Source organism: Mesoplodon bidens, assembly GCF_964165515.1.
Source record: "Mesoplodon bidens genome assembly, chromosome: 20".
Lineage (NCBI taxonomy): Eukaryota > Metazoa > Chordata > Mammalia > Artiodactyla > Ziphiidae > Mesoplodon > Mesoplodon bidens.
The window spans coordinates 32,271,600-32,292,421 of record NC_138181.1 but is presented as its reverse complement, the minus strand read 5'-3'; the positions used below and the strand labels follow the sequence as shown (position 1 = coordinate 32,292,421).

The 20,822-nt window shown below is 38.9% G+C and overlaps 1 protein-coding gene across 1 annotated transcript in view; it reads left to right on the top strand.

Annotated features, from left to right (window-relative positions):
• Positions 1 to 20,822, top strand: part of CSMD1 (CUB and Sushi multiple domains 1) — a gene marked incomplete at its 3' end in the record, with an annotated part of 1,732,394 nt that overhangs the window by 1,312,855 nt on the left and 398,717 nt on the right. The window contains exon 11 of the mRNA XM_081220901.1: positions 7,573 to 7,676. Coding sequence (XP_081077027.1) covers positions 7,573 to 7,676 — 104 coding nt within the window. The remainder of the gene's footprint in view (positions 1 to 7,572; positions 7,677 to 20,822) is intronic.

Genomic DNA, 20,822 nt, shown 5'->3' with positions numbered 1-20,822 from the left:
ATCCATCCGAGAATGTATTTCAATAATTTTCCAAACAATGCTTGTGATCCTTTGGTTGCTTCATTTCAGGGATTAATGAAATTCTTTTGGAGATCTCACTGGTTTATTCTCTTATTTTACACGGTAAACCATTTTTAATGTTCCTCCATCACTGCCTTTGAGTTTGCTTACTTTCCCAGTGAGCTAGTTAGTCTTTGTTGTACTGTAAATGTTCTGTGTCCCTGACAGTTTCATTGGCATTTTGATGATTTTTGCTTGAGGGATTTTCTTTATAATGTTAGTCTCTGTTATCTTCACCCAACACCCCACTTGCTTCTTTCCTCAGATTTTTGTGGATCTTACTTTAATCCTTGAGAATCCATAGTATCATATCTAAGTATTTTGCCAAGAGAAGCTTCTTACGAGAAGCACAATTCTACTGATATAAAGAAGGAGGTGTGTAGATGGAAAAATTTATCTGGAAATTAAAGGATAAAAAATTGTTTTTTTAAATAAAGGATAAAGGATTCCTTTCTGGATAAAATTGGAGTTAGGAATTGATGTGTCAGAAAGAAGAGAGACAGGATTTTTCTGGTTTTAAAGATTTGTGAGGTTTGAAATAACAGAATCCCTCAAGTTGGTGACGGAATGTGGCCTGGCCTGGTAGCAGTGAAGAGTTGCTATGAAAGGTAGCGATAACGGTGGTGCTGAACACACCACCGCTAACCCAGTGCCTGCTGGACCCTTGCAAGATGCACACCCTTGACCTGCATCCTCCCATTAATCCTCAACCCCCGTTGGGAAATGATGTCACTCTGGTTTTACAGATGAGAAGGCTGTAGGAGGGGGATGCAAGTCCTTCAGGCCCCCACGGGGTGGGCAGCAGCACTTGGATCCCCTCTCACTCCGGTGGGCTTGGACTTGCTCGCTCTGTGCTGCTTTCCAGCAACAGTGTGGGCCTGGAGGAGGGAGCAGGAGAAGCAGATCTGGGTCCTTTCCGTGCCTTGCACATGGCATGCACCTGCATCCTTAGGAGTCTTGATCTCAGAGACAAAGGGTCCATGTAAGGGCAGCACAGAGAGAGAACTACGGTAATCTATGTTCCAGTTACTGTTGAGAGAAGGGACTTGGCTGAAGCCTTCAGGATGGACATCAGCAAAGTTCTAGAAAACCATGTGGGGGAGTCCAGGATCCGGACACCAAGCTCCTCGTTTCTTGTGATGTGGTAACATGACCAAACGGCTGCCGATGGATAAATTACATGTTGTTCTGCCTGTTTGAGTGTTTTCGACTTTCTTCCACTGATTACCTGTTTAATTTGACTCTTGGTAGCACAGGTTAATCACATTGCAGCTACATTTGAAATAATATATGTCCCCTTTTTGTTACTGGTGCATTGAACTCTAGTTTTAGAAGCCATTTAGAGTTTATATGGGAGGCTAAATATAAGTCAAGGCTACCCTAGAAATAATAATATATTTTTACTAAATTGTTTCTTTCAAAGTACTATTCTCTCTAGGTTGGAACCAAATCTTGGTAATTTCATATTACATATCATTGGCCGTTTGTATATGTAATTTACAGATATGAAACATTATATGTATTTTCTGTGGGAAACAACGATATGCATTACCCAGGCTCTGTGGTGCAGGCACTTGGACAGAACATCTCTTTATAATTAATTATACTTTTTCAGTTGTTTCATGGTTGGTCCTTCGAACCTCAGGCTAAAACACTTAACATTTATCAGAAATCATTTCATAATTTTTGGTTCATAAGAAAGTGTGAATTTTCCTTTCAGATGTGAGGTATAGAGTTGTTATGTCCTTTTGGAGGAACTTCACAGTTTGAAAAGTCTTCCTTCTGAAAAATAGTGTGACATTGAATGGATCGGGTTATTAAGGCTTCTTTTTATCAGTTTCTGTCCCCTTGTGTTCCAAGTCCTTCCTTATTCCCTACCCTGTTGATTCCAACCCTACCGTCATTCATTAAGGCGTTTATGAGTTAGCTTCTTCCACGACGTAGGGGCTTCCTACTTACTTATTTTGTGCTGTCATTTCTGTACCTTGGAAAATTGTAAAATCTTCCTCTTATTCTCTATCTCTTCCTACCATCACAATTTCGGGCAGAAACACGTCATCCAAAAGAACCCCAAATGTAGTTTAAAGATAACACGGAAACAAAATGCACATAAGAAAGAAAACTTTTGATGAGGAAGCCCAGTGATCCATATGGGGTGTCTGTGTGAGCGTGTGTGTGTGTGTGTGTGTATGAATCGATACATCTGGATTCCTCTGGCTTAACTGAGTCAGGTGAGATGGGCTCCTTATTTGAATGGGCCTATAGTGACTGGCTTTTTTTTTCCCCTAATGAATTGTGACTATGTAGTACTTCCATTTTGTTTTTCAGAGCAATGTTTTCATATTTGTTTTAAATTAATACTTAAAAATTCAGTATTGTATCAATTCTACCACTCTGTCATTATATACTTCTCTTTTCTCTATTTAGAAAATTGAGTGTCTCAAAACAAAAATTTAAAAAAAGCTCTTCTGACAATATAACATTCTTTTTTTAAAATTAATTAATTAATTAATTAATTAATTAATTATTTTTTGGCTGCATTGGGTCTCCGCTGCTGCATGCGGGCTTTCTTTAGTTGTGGGAAGCGGGGGCTACTCTTCGTTGCGGTGTGCAGGCTTCTCATTGCGGTGGCTTCTCTTGTTGTGGAGCAAGGGCTCTAGGTGCCCAGGCTTCACTAGTTGTGGCACGCGGGCTCAGTAGTTGTGGCTTGTGGGCTCTAGAGCACAGGCTCAGTAGTTGTGGCGCACGGCCTTAGTTGCTCCGCGGCATGTGGGATCTTCCCAGACCAGGGATCGAACCCATGTCCCCTGCATTGGCAGGCGGATTCTTAACCACTGCGCCACCAGGAAAGTCCCAATATAACATTCTTAATTGCTAAGGCTCTTGCAGTTTTTACGTAATCACAATTGTTCTGTTTCCTTTTTCATACTTACACCCCGCAAAATTGCCCAATCTTCTGTTATTTTTCTCTCATTTAAGATTATTGTGTGCTTTTTCCCCTTAACCTTTCTGTCCGAAAAATTAGCATCTTTGCACCATTAAAAAAATAAACAAAAAACTGAGAAGCAGTTCTACTAATTTGTATTACACTTACTTTGAGCACAATCAATTTTTTGGCTACTTTCTATTATGCAAGGATAATAGTCAACAGAATTTGGTTAGATGCTGAAGAAAAATAGTTGAATATCCACTAAAAACGTTTGTAAGGTGAACAAACCAATTTTGCACAAATTAGGGAGTGAAATTACATGAGACATCGGATTGGGCTGTTGTTTTTCCAGGAGTCTAGCAATTGGCATCACTCTTCGAGGTACTCCTGGGGCAGGTTTCAGGACCCCCAGCAGCTGGGTTCAGGCCACTGTTTGGATATTTTAGCTCCTAGATGCCACCTCCTCTGGAAGATGTTCCTTATCTTCTGCATCTGAGGCTCCTTCCCTGGGCACCCCCCGCACCCTGAGAACAGCCTGTCCTGCACCTTCCTCTCGCTGGCCTGCGGTATCTTTCACTGGACCACCTGTCATCACACAGCAGAGTCTTCCTAGAGATGCTTAATTACCAGAGGCCAACTTGGCGTGTAGGAAATGACTGCCACATTGCTATAGTACTAAAGCATATTAGATTGGGATCAGAGAAAGAAAACAGGACTACAGTAGCTAAAACTTTCGAAGAAATACTTTAAAATGAGTAGTTTGTAAGAAAGAAGTTTGAAAATAGAATTATCTACTCTTATCTTCTTCATTTATATTTGAACGTGTGGGAAACAATCTAAAAACTACATCGAGACTCAGGATTTCCTAGTTTGAGATCTAAACCTCTCACTAATAACTGCAGGATAAGGCGCTCATCTTCCCTGGCTTTCATTTTCCTCCTGTGAAAACAGAGGTGTCAGCATATCAAGTAATTTTAAGTCTGCTTAGATTCTGTATTCCACATTTGGTCACACTAAACTGTTGACCCTCCTCATCCTCTAGTAAGAAAATATAAGCAAATGTAATTTAACTCCATTACTTCCCTGCCACCATATGTAATTTATGTATAAAAGAATATTATTCAGCCATAAAAAGGGATGAATCCCGCCACAACACGGATGGAACTGGAGGGCATTATACTAAGTGAAATAAGTCAAAGACAGAGACAGACAAATACCGTCTCATTTCTCTTACATGTGGAATCTAAAAAACAACAAACAAGTTGTAGATACAGAAAATAGATTGGTGGTTGCCAGAAGCAGGGGGTAGGGAAAGGAGAAATGGTTCAAACTTCTTGAGTCTTTTTAGTTTAAATAGGAAAAAAGAACATATTACAAAATACCAAGAATGTATTTTAAAAATTACACCAGAGTCTAGACTGAACAACATCTTTTTCTCACAGTTCTGAGATTCTGTTTGGAAGTTGAAAAAGTAAAGGATTTCATCAGTTGTCATTAAGAAACCTTAATCTGTATGTTAAATTCTATAATTGTTTTGTGTTTATCAAACTACCCCCTGTGAGTCTTAAGCTTTTAAAATTCTAGAACTTTGTCCTTCTTTCATTTTCCTTCCTATTTGATTTGTTGTCATTAAGGAATATTTTTCTGGAAAAGTTAAAAATTCTATAATTACTTTGTGTTTATCATGATACCCCTTGTAACTCTAAGTTTTTTGAAGACTAGAACTTGGTCCATCTTCTCTTTGGACCTGGGCAGAGTAGGTATTCAGTACATCCTGAAAGATGAGTCAGTTGTCCTCAGCAGATGGAGGGTGTGGCGCCTGCCCTCAGGGCACGTACCATGAAGGAGGTGAGGCAGAGGGTACAGGCAAACCAGCAAGAAATTTCAAAAAGTGCAACATCATGAAGGGAATAGGCTGGATGTTGACGAAGAGACTGACGTCTTGGACAGAATGGGCAGGGGAGACACCACCAAGAACAGACTTCATGCAGAGACTTGAAGGATGTGGAGCAGCATCTACAAGGCCAGCTGCAGGGACCAGTCAAGACACAGAAGAGCACGTGTGTGTGTGTGTGTGTGTGTGTGTGTGCGCGTGCACACGCACACAGGTGGAGCTAAAGGGACCATTGAGACTAAATGCCACTGAATCATTCACACTTTAAAACATAAGGCAGAACTATTCACAATACCCATGACATGGATGCAACCTAAGTGTCCATCAGTGGATGAATGGATAAAGAAGATGTGATGTATGTACATGTAATGGAATATCATTCAGCCTTAATAACGAAGGAGATCCTACCATTTGCAACAACATGGATGCACCAGGAAGACATTATATTAAGTGAGACAAGACAGACACAGGAAGGAAAAAACTGCATGATCTCACTTATGTGTGGAATCTAAAAAAAGTCAAATACTCAGAAGCAGAGAGTTGAACAGTGGTGACCAGGGATGAGAAGATGGGGAAATGGAGAGATGTTGGTCAAAGGGCACAAAGTTACAATTATGAAGAATGAATAAATCTGAAGATCTAATGGGCAGCATGGTGACTATAGTTAATAATACTGTATTGATTACTAGAAATTTGCTAAGAGAATGGATTTAAGGTGCTTTCACTATATACACAAAGGGTGACTGTGTGAGGGGACAGGTTAATTAGCTTGACTGTAGTAATCATTTCACTATGTATATGTACATCAAATTGTCACGCTGTACTCTTTATATATAGTTTTTATTAAAAAATGAATTCTCCGTTTAACATCACCTGTCACTGAGAAATGACAGTAACTTGCATTCCAGATGTGTATTTCTGTACCAGGTATATTTATAGAATGCCATATTTTCTGACAAACGAGAGGTTCTTTACACAAGATTGGGTCTACCTTTTCTCTTTTTATGGGGCATTAATAGCATAAAGATCATCCTTTGACTATCAGCAGAGGCTGATTGTTGAGTCTGAACCCTGACAAAAACCTCTCCAACACCCTTTGCTTTGGCTTGAAAGAATTACAAAATGGTTATTTTTACACCCATAATGAAAACACATTTATGAAGTGAGACCCCCTATCTGTGACTCATTACAAATCTGCCAACCGTGACCCTCAGGCCTGAATGGATTATCATTGCTTCACTGCAGGCTGTCACCCAAGTCAAGACAGAGTAAATGTGTCAAAAAAGGTGATGGGAACCTCCAGGTTGCATGATTCTTTAGTCCTTTTATTCTTTCTTGTACCACCATGGACATTAATAAATCGGCCCATGGGAAACACAGAAATTGAAATAAAACCATCCTCGGGTGTTGGGCTTCATATGCAATGTTGATACTGGTCTGCAACAGTCATGAACCTCTACACCTGTTTCAAATTAGATTGCTAAAATAATGTATTCAGACAAACGCTGACATTTGAAAGAGTAGATTTTTTAAATAAATCGTAACAGCTATACCACTAATTTTAGTCAGAATTTCCAATAGCAGAATTAATGCATCCCATATCAGCACTGCTTGGGAAAGCACCTGGTTAGAGCCTGCTCAGTGTTGCACACCTCAAATTGGATATTAGTCAGAAGCCTGCCTTCCCCCTGGTACCACTTAAGTCTTTCTTTCAGGTTTAATGAACAGGCATTTTATGTTTTTTACAGGATTCCAGAGTTTCAGATTTACTCTGAAGTAGATCCCATTAAAATGTATTTCCAATATTATGGTTTCTGTACTTCCTGTTCTCTCTCTCTCCCCCTCTGTCATTTATCTACCTATCTCATCTATCCATCATATCTGTCTATCTATCCATCTGTCTCTTTCATCTGTCTGTGATAGCCTCTCCCTCTCTCTCTTCTTCATGTAACAGATATCTATCTATCATCTATATATATATTTCTCCTTGTCACCTAGGGTTCCAGCCTAACTTTGTGACACCTCAGACTGTCTTCCCCCTTTATCACAATATTGGTCAACAAAAGAAGCATTTCTTTTATGAGGAGAAAGAAGTTCATAGTATTCTAATATATCCATGTGTCAGACACAAACTGGTCTTGTCTAAATGGTGTTGACCACCTAGACAAAGTGTTCTTTATTAAAAAAAAAAAAAAAAGACAAGGCTTTGCAAAGTTAAATGTAGAGGACAACTTTCTAGCCTCAGAAGGTCTTTTTCGTATGTTAGTATTGGTACATACATGAAATCTGCAGACATCACACTAAAAATATCTATTCCTTGGTGGTCTAGGTATCCTCAAAATATATCTCATTAACTGCAGTCCCCATTTATTTTGCTTATACTGATTTACCTTTTGGTCATTCCAAACACTATGTGACAATAAATATTTGATAGATATTTGATTTAAAGTGTCAATACAATATGGATTAATTTCATTTTTAGAGCTGATGATAAAATTGAATTCCATAAAATTCTATAATCGAGGGCTCTCAAATATATACAATCATTATTTTTAAACGCAACTTTAAATCATTTGAAATAACAGTGAAATTATGGAGCAAAATTAATACTACAACTAGATATTTGCATTATGTGAGGTCCCAGAAAGTTCCTGTTATGCTAAGTAATTCTCTCTTGTGTTTGATTTAGGTCATCAAGCTTGCCTTTGAGGAGTTTGAGCTGGAAAGAGGCTACGACACCCTAACCGTGGGTGATGCTGGGAAAGTGGGTGATACCAGAACCGTCTTGTATGTGTAAGTGTATCTTCCCTTGTTTCTTTCCCAGAACAGGAAGTTATCTGTGCAAACATGGATGTGACCTTGAGATCCTGGTGCAGGCTTTCCATTCCCACTCAGAAGTTTAATAAATGCCACATATGGCTAAATTAGTAGTTTCTAAATCTGATTTCAGATGAGGACTAATTCAGGATTGCATTCTATCTGTGGCAGTGTTTTTTATTTTAAATCATTGAAAAATATGGCAAAAGATTAGACTATATGGAAAAGCAGAAAGTAGAGGTGATGAGTTTCTCAACTCAACTGTTCCCTGTCCGCCCCTCTCTTTCTACTTATTATATTGTCAGTGTTCGGGGAAGTACAAGTATCTTCTAGAATAAGGCCATATGTCTTCGAAAGCCTTGCGCTCTGTAAAGCTGTATACTAAAAGTAGCAGAGAGCGTGGGGAGAACAGTGTGGTAGCGCCCTTTATATCTGTGGACTTCCGTACCCAGAGTCCTGGCAAATACAGTAGCGGCCCCACCGTGAATGTCAGCACACAGATCCCTACACTGGTCCATTGGCAACTGGACTCATGGGAGAGTCTGCACCACTTCGCCCTGGACACCGTCAGCCTCTTCCAGATGCAGGGCCATGAGGATAGTCTGGACAGTTTTTTTTTTTTTTTTTTTTAATATTTATTTTGGCTTCTCCGGGTCTTAGTCGCGGCATGCAGGATCTTCATTGCGGCATGCAAGATCTTTAGTTGCGGCATGCAGACTTCTTAGTTGAGGCTGCAGAGTGAATATACCCTCGGGTCATGGTTTTAATATTGATAGGACAGTTTTTAGGAGACTTGTTCTAGCAATATTAAAACCATGACCCAGGGGTATCTTCACTCCTCAGTGTTTTCAGTGCAGAAGGAAATGTCTTTGCAGCCTCTTCCTCTGCATTCGCACCTTGCACAGACAGCTTCCTGTAGGGGATCCCGAAACTACTTTCACTAATGGAAGTCATTCTGCAGGATTTTCACCTTTTTTCTCTTAGTCTGCTTATACATGGCTGAGATTTTCTCTTTATTTGTGAGAAAGCTTGCCCTGGACAACTTCAAAGTATTATTCTGCTAGGGAAAAACAACAAGAGGTGTGGCCGTTATACCCACTCATTCTCTTACTTAGCAGTTACTTATGAGGTAGTTCACATTGTAAAAAGTTCTGCCGTGAACATCTGTCTGTGCCTTTAAAATTAATGGACCCGCACTCTGATGGCATTGGGGACATTCTCTTTTCCTTTATTGTATCTTGGACGTAGTTCCCTATCAGTATATATCTTTATCTCATGTTTTATAGCTACTACTAATAATAATTAAAAACATGTTACTGGCCCATGACTTATGATAATAATTATAATAGTAGCAGTAGTAATCTCATAGCATTTATTGAGTACCTCTTATATACCATGCACTGTGTTAGATGCCTAATACATATTATCTTGTTTGGTCTTCACCTTAATCCTGTGAGTTAGGGGTTAATACTGTCTTCATCATGTAAATGATGAAACTGAGGCTTAGATAGATTTACCCCAATTCACAAACCTAGCGTCTGTTCTAGCAGGAGTTCAGACTCCGTGATCCTCCTCCAGTGTCTGTATTCCTTATCATTACATGTGGATGTGCCATGTTTTTTACCTGATTCTCATTGATAGCCTTTGTCTTTTCTCCATTCCCCCATAATCTTGCATTTCTAAACAGCTACGCAGTAAACTACTTTGTACAAATTGTCATACTTGTTTCATATGCCTTCAGGAAAATTTCCAGCAGAGGAATTTCAGGAGTTAGGAGCATCTTCATTTACATCATTAGGCTTTTCCAATAATCCCCCCAAAAGTTTATATCAATTTTCTCTTCCACCACAGTATGTAAAGGTCCCTGTTTTCCCACACTCTTACCAAATGGTTATTCTTTTTTTGCCCAATTACTAGCTTTAACTTGCATTTATTTATTAAAATATGGATTCCTGCAGGGTGGGGACAGATACATGTATTGTTTGCAATTTTCCATGTCAGTTGTGTGCACACAGCCTGGCATTGGTCTGGAGTGGTACTTGTAGACACTGATACAGTGGACAGCAGTGAGGCCAGGATGCCAAAGGTGGAATTTCTGGCTCTAGCTTTGCTCTTAACTATCTGTGACCCTCTCTGTACCTCTGTTTTTATGGCTATGAAATATGTATAATACACTTTTCCTGCCTGTGGTAAGGAGCAAAATGAAATAGTGCATGTGAATGCACTGGAGAGCCAAGAAATACAAAGTACACATGAAATTGCTTTATTATTACCATAACATCTAATTTAAGAAGGGATATCATTAAAACAAATGAGAGAAATTTTCAAATAAATGCAAAATGTAGAACATAAATGTAGAAAAGCAGTGCCATATAAAATCCCTTAGGACACTATTAAAGATCTGAAGTCATACACCCATTTGTTAATGCTATTTGTTGTTAAGGGAGCAATAGCAAACTATGTATTACCTTGACATAAGTGTTGTTAGAACCTCCTCTCAATAGCTCAAATCTGTAAAGGAAAAACTAAACAGTCAACTGAATCAAAGTGAGATGCCCTTTGGGAAACATAATGTAACAAAGATCAGTTGGGCATTTAATCATCATCAGTAGAGAAAAGCAAAGCCACTGATATATTTCCTTAGTATACAAAATTAAAGAAAAAGAAAAAATGAGAGAATCACAGTTGGTGTCTTTGGATAAACAGGCAATTTTAGAGAATACGGCAACAAATATTTTTGAGTACTTATATGTCAGACGTGAGTCTCAGCATGGAGTTTAAAATCTAATTGGAGAAATGGCAGATGAGCTGAGATGGTTATATACCAGACAGTATATAGAATCATTGACTATCATGATACATATTTCAGATAAAATTTTAGTTAAGAAACGTCTTTATGGGTAGCTGATATTTACTACCTCAAGCTCAATATTTTATAGGTTCCTCTTTTTATGGGGCCTGTGGAATTCTATTCAGATCTTAATTTCAGGAGAAATTCGGAAAGTGAGATAGCCTAACTGGCTCATCCTAAATATGCTTTTAAAAATTCTAATTTCTGTTAATGGCTTTTTATTTTCTTAACTTTCTTGGCACAAAAAGAGAACAACTGAATGTTAGGGGGACTCTTTCAATAGCCGAGTCTTCCCAAGAGATGGATGAATTTAGTCAGGTTACTTTTACAGAATGACAGACTTAAAACAAAATTAAATAACTCACTTAGCAAATCTCTATTGAGATCTCTCCAAGAATATATGTTGGTAATTTTCTCAAGTTTAATTTGCAGAAAAACTGCATCCAGAGACATTGCTCTTCACAACTTTCCTCTGGCCTTTGCAGTTACTAGCAGTGGGTGACCAGGACATGGCATTAATTTCAGGATGGGGATTGCAGGCACCGGTGGCAGGTTTTAAGTGCCCATCTCTGTAAGGGATGAATAGTCAGTATCAGGGAAATCTGTGAGCGAGTAGTATTGCCTCTGCCTGACTACACTTGTCTATTAACCAGTAAGGATACTAGTTGTTTCCTATGGCTGGTTGATCCACTGTTCTTAAATTGCCTCTTGGGCTTAGAAGTGGCTCCGGCCCTCATATGGTAGCCCTCCACCTACCTCTGCTATTGTCTGCGGGTGCTGAGCGAAGGGGCATCATGCTTTTTTTATTAAAAGACTACACGACAGCCATAACAAAGCAGACACTGAAAACTGATGTGTGTGTCTATGTATTCTTTGGGCATTATCAGAGGAGTTGATCACAGTCCATCTCAGTGCTTTGGAGAAAGCTTGAGCAATTTATGTTAGGAATAAGCACATAAAGGTAGCTATCTAGATGTTTTCTAGGCAAAAACCCATTTTTCAAAATTAGAAAGCAAGTGCACTCCTTAGATTCTTAGAATTCTGGAACCACATGATCAAAACTCTTTTTTCTTCATATAATCATTCTCATAATGACGTTGCCTGTGAGCACGGACACATATGAGAGAGCAGATCAGATTCAAATCCTAAAAGCTCTGTTCTTGAAGTGAAGTTCATCCATTGCTAGGTTTCCCTCCTTTGTCTCCTTATGGGGAAACGTTCTTCCTTGATTCTTTGAAGAAACATTTATTGGAATTCAGACATTGCAGGACTCAGAGGTGGGTAACAGTAGGCTTTGAGGGTATGGTCCGCAAGTGGAGAAGGCAGAGGTTTCCTGACCTTCATTATCACGCTGGGGCGGGTTAGCAGAGGCTGCCGCTTTCTGGACGCTCCATAGTGCCTAAGTTCTCTATTCCAGCAGCCCTATCACAGGAGAGATAGCTGGACCACTGGACACACGCATTTTAGGTTTGGGATTCCATCTCTTCTGGGGTGTCTGGGAAAGCAAACTGACCTGGGGCCTTGGGGGCCCATGGAAGTGGTCTCTGGGGAACCTTCCTGCAGAGGAGAAGAAGCCATGGGTCCCAAGGAAGCGCAGCCCGACGGCAGCACCTGCGGGAGATGCAGGGAGACTAGTTCCAGCTAATTTGGAGTCCAGACAGCCTGAGTCATTTTCCAGCTGTTCTGCCACTTACATCCCCAGTGTTGACTCAATGTGGCAGTTTTCTCTAAGGAGCCAGGAAATGCATGCCTTGCTTGCCACACTGTTAACCTGGAGAGCTAAGGATCTCTCTTCCACGATTCATCAGTCAAAAGCATTTAAAGTGTGTATTTTGTGTTTTTGATATTGAATTAACCTCAAAGGCACAGTCATTCTCTTTTGGGGGGCTTAGTGAATTTAAAACAGTAAGGGGTACGCAAGACCTCCAGGGCAGCAAGACCAGCTCCCCATCTCATGCCAGCTTTGCAAGCCGGAAGCATTGTTGTAAGTGTAAAGTGAGACAGACGGCTAATGAAACATTGTTTGAAAAAGGTGAAAAGTATGATGCAAAGAGAAGATAGCATTGTATTACTGTAGTTATTATCTCTGCCTTAATATAATGAAATATGTGGTGCTCAGAATTGTCTTTGGAAATGGAATATACTAGAAAGGAAGAAGGAAGAGGAGTTGAACTGCCGTTCACTGAATCTGTCTGGACCCACATTGTCTCCTGACAAACTTGTGACAAAGGTATTACTTCCATCTGCTAGAGGAAGACAAGGGGAACCTGACTTACCGCCGTGGAGAGAGCAGGCTGCCTAACTGGTTTCTGGGTTTGTTCCTTGTCTTTAGTTTTCAAAAGTTTAATTAGGTGGATTTGTTTAATTAACATGGATTTGTTTGAGTTTATCCTGTTTGAGGTTCACGTGGTTTCTTAGAACTGTAGGTTACGTGTTTCCCCAAATTTGAGGAGTTTTCAGCAATTATTTCTTTAAACCCCCTTTCAGCCTCACTCTCTTTCTCTCCTTCTGGGATTCGAATGATAAGATGTTGGGCCTTTGGTTTTGACCCACAGGTCCCTGAGGTTTTGTTCACTTTTTTTTCTATTGTATTTTCTCTCTGCTGTTCAGTGTGGGCGAATTCTATAGACTTGTTCTCAAGTTAACATGTCATCGTGCATCTCCGCTCTACTTACTATAAGCCCATCTAGTTACTTTTAATTTCTATTATTGTATTTTTCCTCCTGTAATTTCCATTTGGTTCTTTTTTGTAACTTCTCTTTCTTTGCTGGGATCATCTGTTTGTTTGGTTGTTTTTTTATTTGATTGCAGAGAATTTGTAAATGATTGAAACATTTACACAATGTCTGCTTTAAAATCCTTGTCAGGTAATTTCAACATCTGATTCATTTTAGGTATTATCAGTTGGTCGTCTTTTCTCGTTGAAGTTGTGATTTTCTTGGTTCTTGGTATGATAATTGGACCTAGGGTGTTTTGTCTATCGTGTTAGGATGTACTGGGAATTATATAAACCTCTTATTTTAGCAGGCAGTCACCCCGGCTAGACTTAACACGCAGTTCTCGGCCAACGTGTGTCGGCTGGGGTTCCAGTGACAGGCTCACTGTCAGAGCATGTACGGCATTGTCTGGGTCTGCTTGGTTGATTGGTGCCCGTGGGACTCGCACTTGTCCTTGCTGGTGGGGAGGGGTTGGTGGGAACCCCCATCACTGCTCCCCTCCTGCATCTCACCCCTTGTCCCCTCACCGCTCCCTCTGCCCCTATCTCTGGGAGGGAAGGGGCATCTCAGTCTCAGATTGGCAGAGACAGAGTCTTCCTGGATTGGGTCACTGGCGGGGCTGGTCTCTCTCACAGGTTCTGCTGCCTCCGTTTCTTTACTCAGAAAAGGGAGGCTCGGGCCCCGGGGAAGGTGAAGGCTTGCTCTGGACACCTGTGGTTACCAAGGTCCCTTCATCCGTCCCCCATGCTGGTGGGGCTAGTCTTCCTTATATTGTTTGAGGGATACCCCTTGCATCCCTGTGAGGATGGAGCTTACCTGGAGCCTTCTGTTGCCCGGTCAGGGTTCAGGAAACACCAGGTCTGGTGGTCCTCTGTTTTGGGGGGGCACACAGACAGCCTGCACTGCATTGGTTCTCTGACCCTGGAGTCTCAAACAGCTTGCCTTCAGAGTCCTCTTCTGGTTGTGTCTTGTGCCATTTTGAGGGTTCATAGCTGAGCCTATCAAGGAAGAGAATGGAAAAAAATGTGTCTGTGTCCATATACTTTTAAATCGTCTGGGCTGCACTCAGTAACAGAAGTCTGTAAAATAACTTCATTATGGGCCTTAGTAAATTTTTTTTTCTTTGAAGTGAAAGATAGAAGTTTGGATTAGATATTTTGTCTACAGCTCCACATAGAAAGGCTTAACAATTCTGATACTGTTTAGTGGATTTAACTTGGTTATGGCAGACCATTGATGTAACTAACGTCATCTTCTATGCCACCTGGCTAGAATGGATTCCAGCACAGTGAATAAAACTGTCTCATTTGAATGAAATGTGTGCAGGAGTCACACTCACTGAAAAACTAGCTCTGATTTCACGTTGGTGCCGGTGGGGAAATTCTATCAGCTTCAGTGTATGTACTGTTGATCTCCAGGTTTAACTTTATATATAATAATATGATCATTTATTCTATAAAACCAGTGCCTTGAGTGATTTTTCAAAGTCAGCTTGAGGTAAAAGAGTTCTGTTCCTCTCCACCTGTTCAGCTATCTGTTCCGGTACGTGTCATGTAAATAGCCGTGTTGCCTGGAAGTCCCCTGCACGAGGAGCCAGCTGGATGCTGGTGGATCGAGAACCTTTAACTCTGATCAGGGCTGCCTTCAGGCGGATTTGCTCTCCGGGTCTGGTCAGTATTGCACATACAGATGTGCAAAACCTCAGATTACAAGCATATCCTTCCAAGACCAGCACTTAAGTCCCCTCTGCCTCGGCATGTTTAATGATGAAGGCCACTTACGGCTCTGGCTCTGCCACCGTTTACCAAAGTTTGTATCAGGGCATCTCTGACTCTTCCTAAAGGCGTTTTACTCCATCCCTGGGGGGCATGGTTCTCGTCACGTGCTGCACAGATCACACACTGTGTCTTAACCTCTCCTTATTAGTCTCCAGCACACACTGTATTAACCCAATCAAGGCAAACAGCCAACTAACATTTATATTTTAAATAACTCTGTATTTCCTATACTTTCTCAGAATTTATGAAATTTATTGATATTAAAAAAATGCAAAGACTTCAAAATAGGTCAATTTTAGGTCAGGTTTTAACTTGTGAGTAACATTTACTTTCTAACTGCCCAATTTACAATTGAAAGGAGTGCTTTAAAGGCTCCCACACCACCTTCCTTTCTGTTACCTGCCCGTAGGATGCAGGTCTGCTGTGCTCCAGGTGTGACTTTGCATTAAATTCATACTTTGTGGCATACTCAGAATTTTGTTTTTTTTTAAATCTCCAGGTTTGAACAAATTATTTCTTTAATGAATATGTAGTAAAATAGACTTTTTGGAGTACAGATCTATAAGTATTAATACATGTATAGATTTGTATAACGACCAGCAAAATCAGGATACAGAAGTTTGTCCCCCCTCAAAACTGTGCTTTCTCTTTGTAGTGATACCTTCTCCCACCTTAAACCGTGAAGCACTGATCTGTTGTCCATCATTATATTTTGTCTTTCTGAGAATATCACATAAATAGAGTTATACACTGTGTATTCTTTAAGACTGCAAGTGGGAATGTAAAATGGTACAGCCATTCTGGAAAACAGTTTGGCACTTTCATACGAAGTTAAGTATTTATTTATCATGTAATCTGGCAATCCGATTCCTAGGTATTTACCCTAGAGAAATAAAATTTGCCCTACATGAATAGAGTTAACTCTATTCATAATTGCCAAACAACTGGAAACAATGTAAATGTCCTTGGACAGGTGAATAGATAGACACACCTTGGTATATTCATACAAGGAAGTTCTGTTCATCAGTACCAAGGAACAAACTACTGACACACACAGCAATGTGGGAATTGCATGGTGCTGTGCTGAGTGAAAGCACCCAGTTTGATTTCACAGTCCCTTTCCAGCAGATGTATTTCATGTATGTGAGGATAGAACTGTTGAATCATTTAACAAGGGCCAAAAAGAAGACCTGTCCAGAAGTGAGATGGCTTTCGTATACAATGTAATATTAGTAGCAACCAAAGCATCATGAAGTTACTGCCTCACATGGGTGCAGTTAAGCTTCAAAGAACAATGACCATTTTCACGTAAAGACTTTAGCTGTTCTTTCAATGCAGTATGCCCTGGTTGCAGGGAAGGAACAAACACATAATCAAAAGTCATTTCCTTCCTTTTGGGTTAATGATTCAATACGCTGGAATAAACAGTCAAAGATACTGCTGATTTCAGTTCAACACTGATCCTGATTGCAAGGAGGCATATCAAACCACTGAGGTTAAGACAGCTCGAGCACGGTTGAACTCTATCAAAAAGATAAGAGAATTTTAGGTCTGAATGATTGCTTGAAGGTAATATAATACCTTTCCCGGATGAAGAAACTGACATAGATGTAAAATAATTTAGCTAAAACCACAGGGTAAATTAAAGGCAGAGCTTCAACAGAACCTCAAATACCAAGTCCTTGGTATGCTAAGATCAAACAAAAATTTAAATCATTAGTTGGAGATATTCCTATGAAATTTAAACATGTAGATATTTAATGAATTTTAATGGGGATTAATTTACATTTTCATTTATGCATTTGTTCAGAGAAATGGTGAATTTTATATGCAAGAGTCTGGGGATTAAAGGCCAAGTGACATCAGCTTGCACTCAAGAAGGTTTAGAATTTGGTAGGAGAAGGAGGAAGTAGATGCCTGTGAATGTCTGTCTTTGGTGAGGTGTATGCAGGGTTCTCCAATGACCTAGAGAAAAAAAATACCTGCATCACCTAAGGGAGTTAAGAAATGCCAAGTGAGAATCCTCAAATACTGTAAGAACTCCTTATCCAGGGAGCATAGGCACTCCAGGCAGTGATTTCAGGATTTGCCAAAAACCTGGAGGCAGAGAAGTGCCAGTATTTTTGAAGAACAGTTAAAAACGCCAGCATGGTTGGAGCAACAGGTTGAGAAATGGGAGGGGAGGGCAGTGGGGAGCTGGCACCTCCCATGTGATGGCTTTGTTTCCCAAAGGCAATTTTATTATCATTTTCTAACAAGTCAAATTTCTTAGCGGTTCATTGGAATAATTTTATTTTTAAGTTTAATTTAAAACACTATGTACTAGAAGGTCATTTTGGGAGAAAATAAAACTGCTTTAAAGAAAGCAATTATAGCTTATGTGTTATGATGGCTGTTAAAGTATTTTACCAAAACTAGCATTTATTTTATTTTTCAGTTATGGAAACAAAAAATCCTGTTTCCAACAGATAAACAGTTGCACAGGGTAACAAAATTTGCTTCATTATTTTAAACATTTTTTTTCCGTTGGTGCTAGCAAACTAAAATACTTCTGGAAAAAAAGAAAGAGGAACAAAAAGGGAAATATTTTCTTTTGTTTTAAATAATTCTAAAATAATTTTGTAAAATATAAAAAAATTAACACACAAATACTTTGTGAATGTTCAAGTAATTTCTTAAACATGTTAAATAATTAATTGTACCAAGCTGTCTTACAGTCATTTTCATAAATATAGCAGTCACTTAAGTATCAGGCTTAAATTCTAAAACTTGAGTAATGCAAGTCATCTTTATTTTTATTATTTTCTTAATTAAAAAAAAAATTGGCCACTCTGTGCAGCATGCAGGATCTTAGTTCGCAGGCCAGTGTTCAAACCCATACCCCCTGCAATGGAAGCACGGAAATTTAATCACTGGACCACCAGGGAAGTCCCACAAATCATCTTAATTTGACTTCAGTTGAAGGAACTTTGTAGTGTAGCCAAGTACCTGCTTATTTAGTTTTATGTGAATCAATAGACTAACATAAAACTGTATTAAAATAATGTCCAGTGCAGAAATAAAATAAATTCAAATATTTACACTCAGAGGTATTTCTGAAATAGTTAACATGACAGTATGAATCTTTTCAGTGTGTGAAAAATTTCTACATGATAAGTTTTTAACAACTTAAAATTAAATCAAAGGCAGGGGGGAAGTGATATAAGAATCAGGAGGATAAATTAGGAGGCTACTTCAGTGATGTTGCTATGAGACACTCAAACTGAGAAAGTGGAGACAGAAAGAAATGGTGAAAGGAATGTGGAAGAGGTAAAATTATATGGCTTGTTGATGAATGATGAAATGTATAAATGCATATATTTATAGTCTGTGGACTGTGATATAAGAAGGGGTAAGCACTGAGAAATCAACAACCTTGAAATGAAGTCTGGAATCCTTCTAAAGACTAATTGAATCAAGGTGGTCACTCTCACTGCCAGAAGAAAATTAAATCCTCCAAGAAGGAAGATAACAACACACATAGCTTCTATGATGGCGTAACACAAAGTCTAGCATTCAACCAAAATGTCTAGAAGTAACACCCAATGACCCAAAACCAAGAGACAGACAATACAAAAGGAAAAGGACATCTAGATATTATAGTTATCACTAAGGGACTTTGATGATTAACTATGATGTATATATTTAAGAATATAAATAAAATGATCCAGAATTTTGCCAGAAAACCGGAATTCATAACAAACCAAATGAAAGTTTTAAGAATTAAAAAATACAACATCTGAAATAAAGAACTCAATAGATGTGGCTTGAACTGGAAGATAGATTAGTAGAAAATATTCAACCTGAAGCAGAAAAAAAATGTACAGAAAACATGTATATAATTGGCATTGAAGAAGAGAAAGAGAGAGAAAATGGGACATAACTAATCTTTGAAGACATTATCACCAAGAATTTTCCAATATTGACAACAGACATCAGGATAGAGATTCAAGAAATTCTACAAGACAGTAGGCATAATACAAGAAAAACCTCAGCTTGGCACATTATAATAAATCTTCTGAAAAAAGGGACAAGGAAAGATCTTACAAGTAGTATAAACAAAGAAATGTTATTTTCAAAATGGCAAATATAAGTTCAATGGAAGTTTTCTCAATATAAAGTAAAAAAAAGTAAAAAGACAACAGAATGATATCTTTGAAGTCTTGGGGGAAAGAAACAAGCTGTTAGATTAAAGGGACAATTTTAAAAATTGACTAATCAAAAGAGAAAAAAGAAAAATGAACTTTTATTAGTAATTATATTCTAAATAAAAGGATAAAATCTCTGATTAGACAAAAATAATATAAAAATAAGTAAATCAACAATAATGTAAAACAAGTATTTGATGCTTACATATACAAACATGAAATATTTATATACATAAAACAGTTGAAAGCAAAAGGCTAGAAAAAGATACTCTTTCTAAGGACTAACCAACAGAAGAAAGAATGGTATATAGCTTTGTAAGTCAAAGAAGACATTAATGCCAGGCATTCATGCTTTGTGCCCTTTTTGGTATGTTACACTTCAATAAAAACTATGCATAGGGAAAAAAAAAACAATCTCTCTTCAAACAAGCAAATAGGACAACCAAACATAAGGGAACAGTCTTTCCATTGAAGACAAATCTTCAGAAACAAGTACATTTTGATATTTCATGAGTGCACATCACTCACTGAAATACTTTCTTTTTTTCAATTTGTATGTAATACTGCGTGAATTCCTTCATGTGTAATAGGCGTTGTTCATCTTCCTCTGAAGAATCATGTACCCTGTAAGGCCTCAGGTGAGAAGGTTTTGTTGATTCACAAATGATGTGATTGATGGGGCAAATCATGTGCTCATATCCTTGAAACAACTTTGCTGAAAGCAAAGCTTCCTCTTTGATTGGAGGCATTTGTTTTGGTTGAATTGATTTTTTTCTTACACTTTTTCTGTTTCAACATGCTTTTCTGTCAGCACATTGACTTCAGTCAGTGGATTGAGTGTTTCTTCTCACTGGCTGACAGCAGCCGCTGTGTGACTGTTTTTTTAAACATCTTTATTGGCGTATAATTGCTTTACAATGGTGTGTTAGTTTCTGCTGTATAACAAAGTGTATCAGCTATAGGTATACATGTATCCCCATATCTCCTCCCTCTTGCATCTCCCTCCCACCCTTCCTATCCCACCCATCTAGGTGGTCACAAAGCACCGAGCTGATCTCCCTGTGCTATGCGGCTGCTTCCCACTAGCTATCTATTTTACGTTTGGTAGTGTATATAATGTCAGTGCCACTCTCTCAACCTTGTCCCAGCTTACCCTTCCGCCTCCCCGTGTCCTCAAGTCCATTCTCTACATCTGCGTCTTTATTCCTGTCCTGCCCGTAGGTTCTTCAAAACCATTTTTTTTTTTAGATTCCATATATATGTGTTAGCATATGGTATTTGTTTTTCTCTTTCTGACTTATTTCACTCCGTATGACAGACTCTAGGTCCATCCATCTCACTACAAATAACTCAATTTCGTTTCTTTTTATGGCTGAGTAATATTCCATTGTATATATGTGCCACATCTTTATCCATTCATCTGTCAATGGACACTTAGGTTGCTTCCATGTCCTGGCTACTGTAAATAGAGCTGCAACCAACACTGTGGTACATTTTTTGAATTCTGGTTTTCTCAGGGTATATGCCCAGTAGTGGGATTACTGGGTCATATGGTAGTTCTATTTGTAGTTTTTTAAGGAAACTCCACA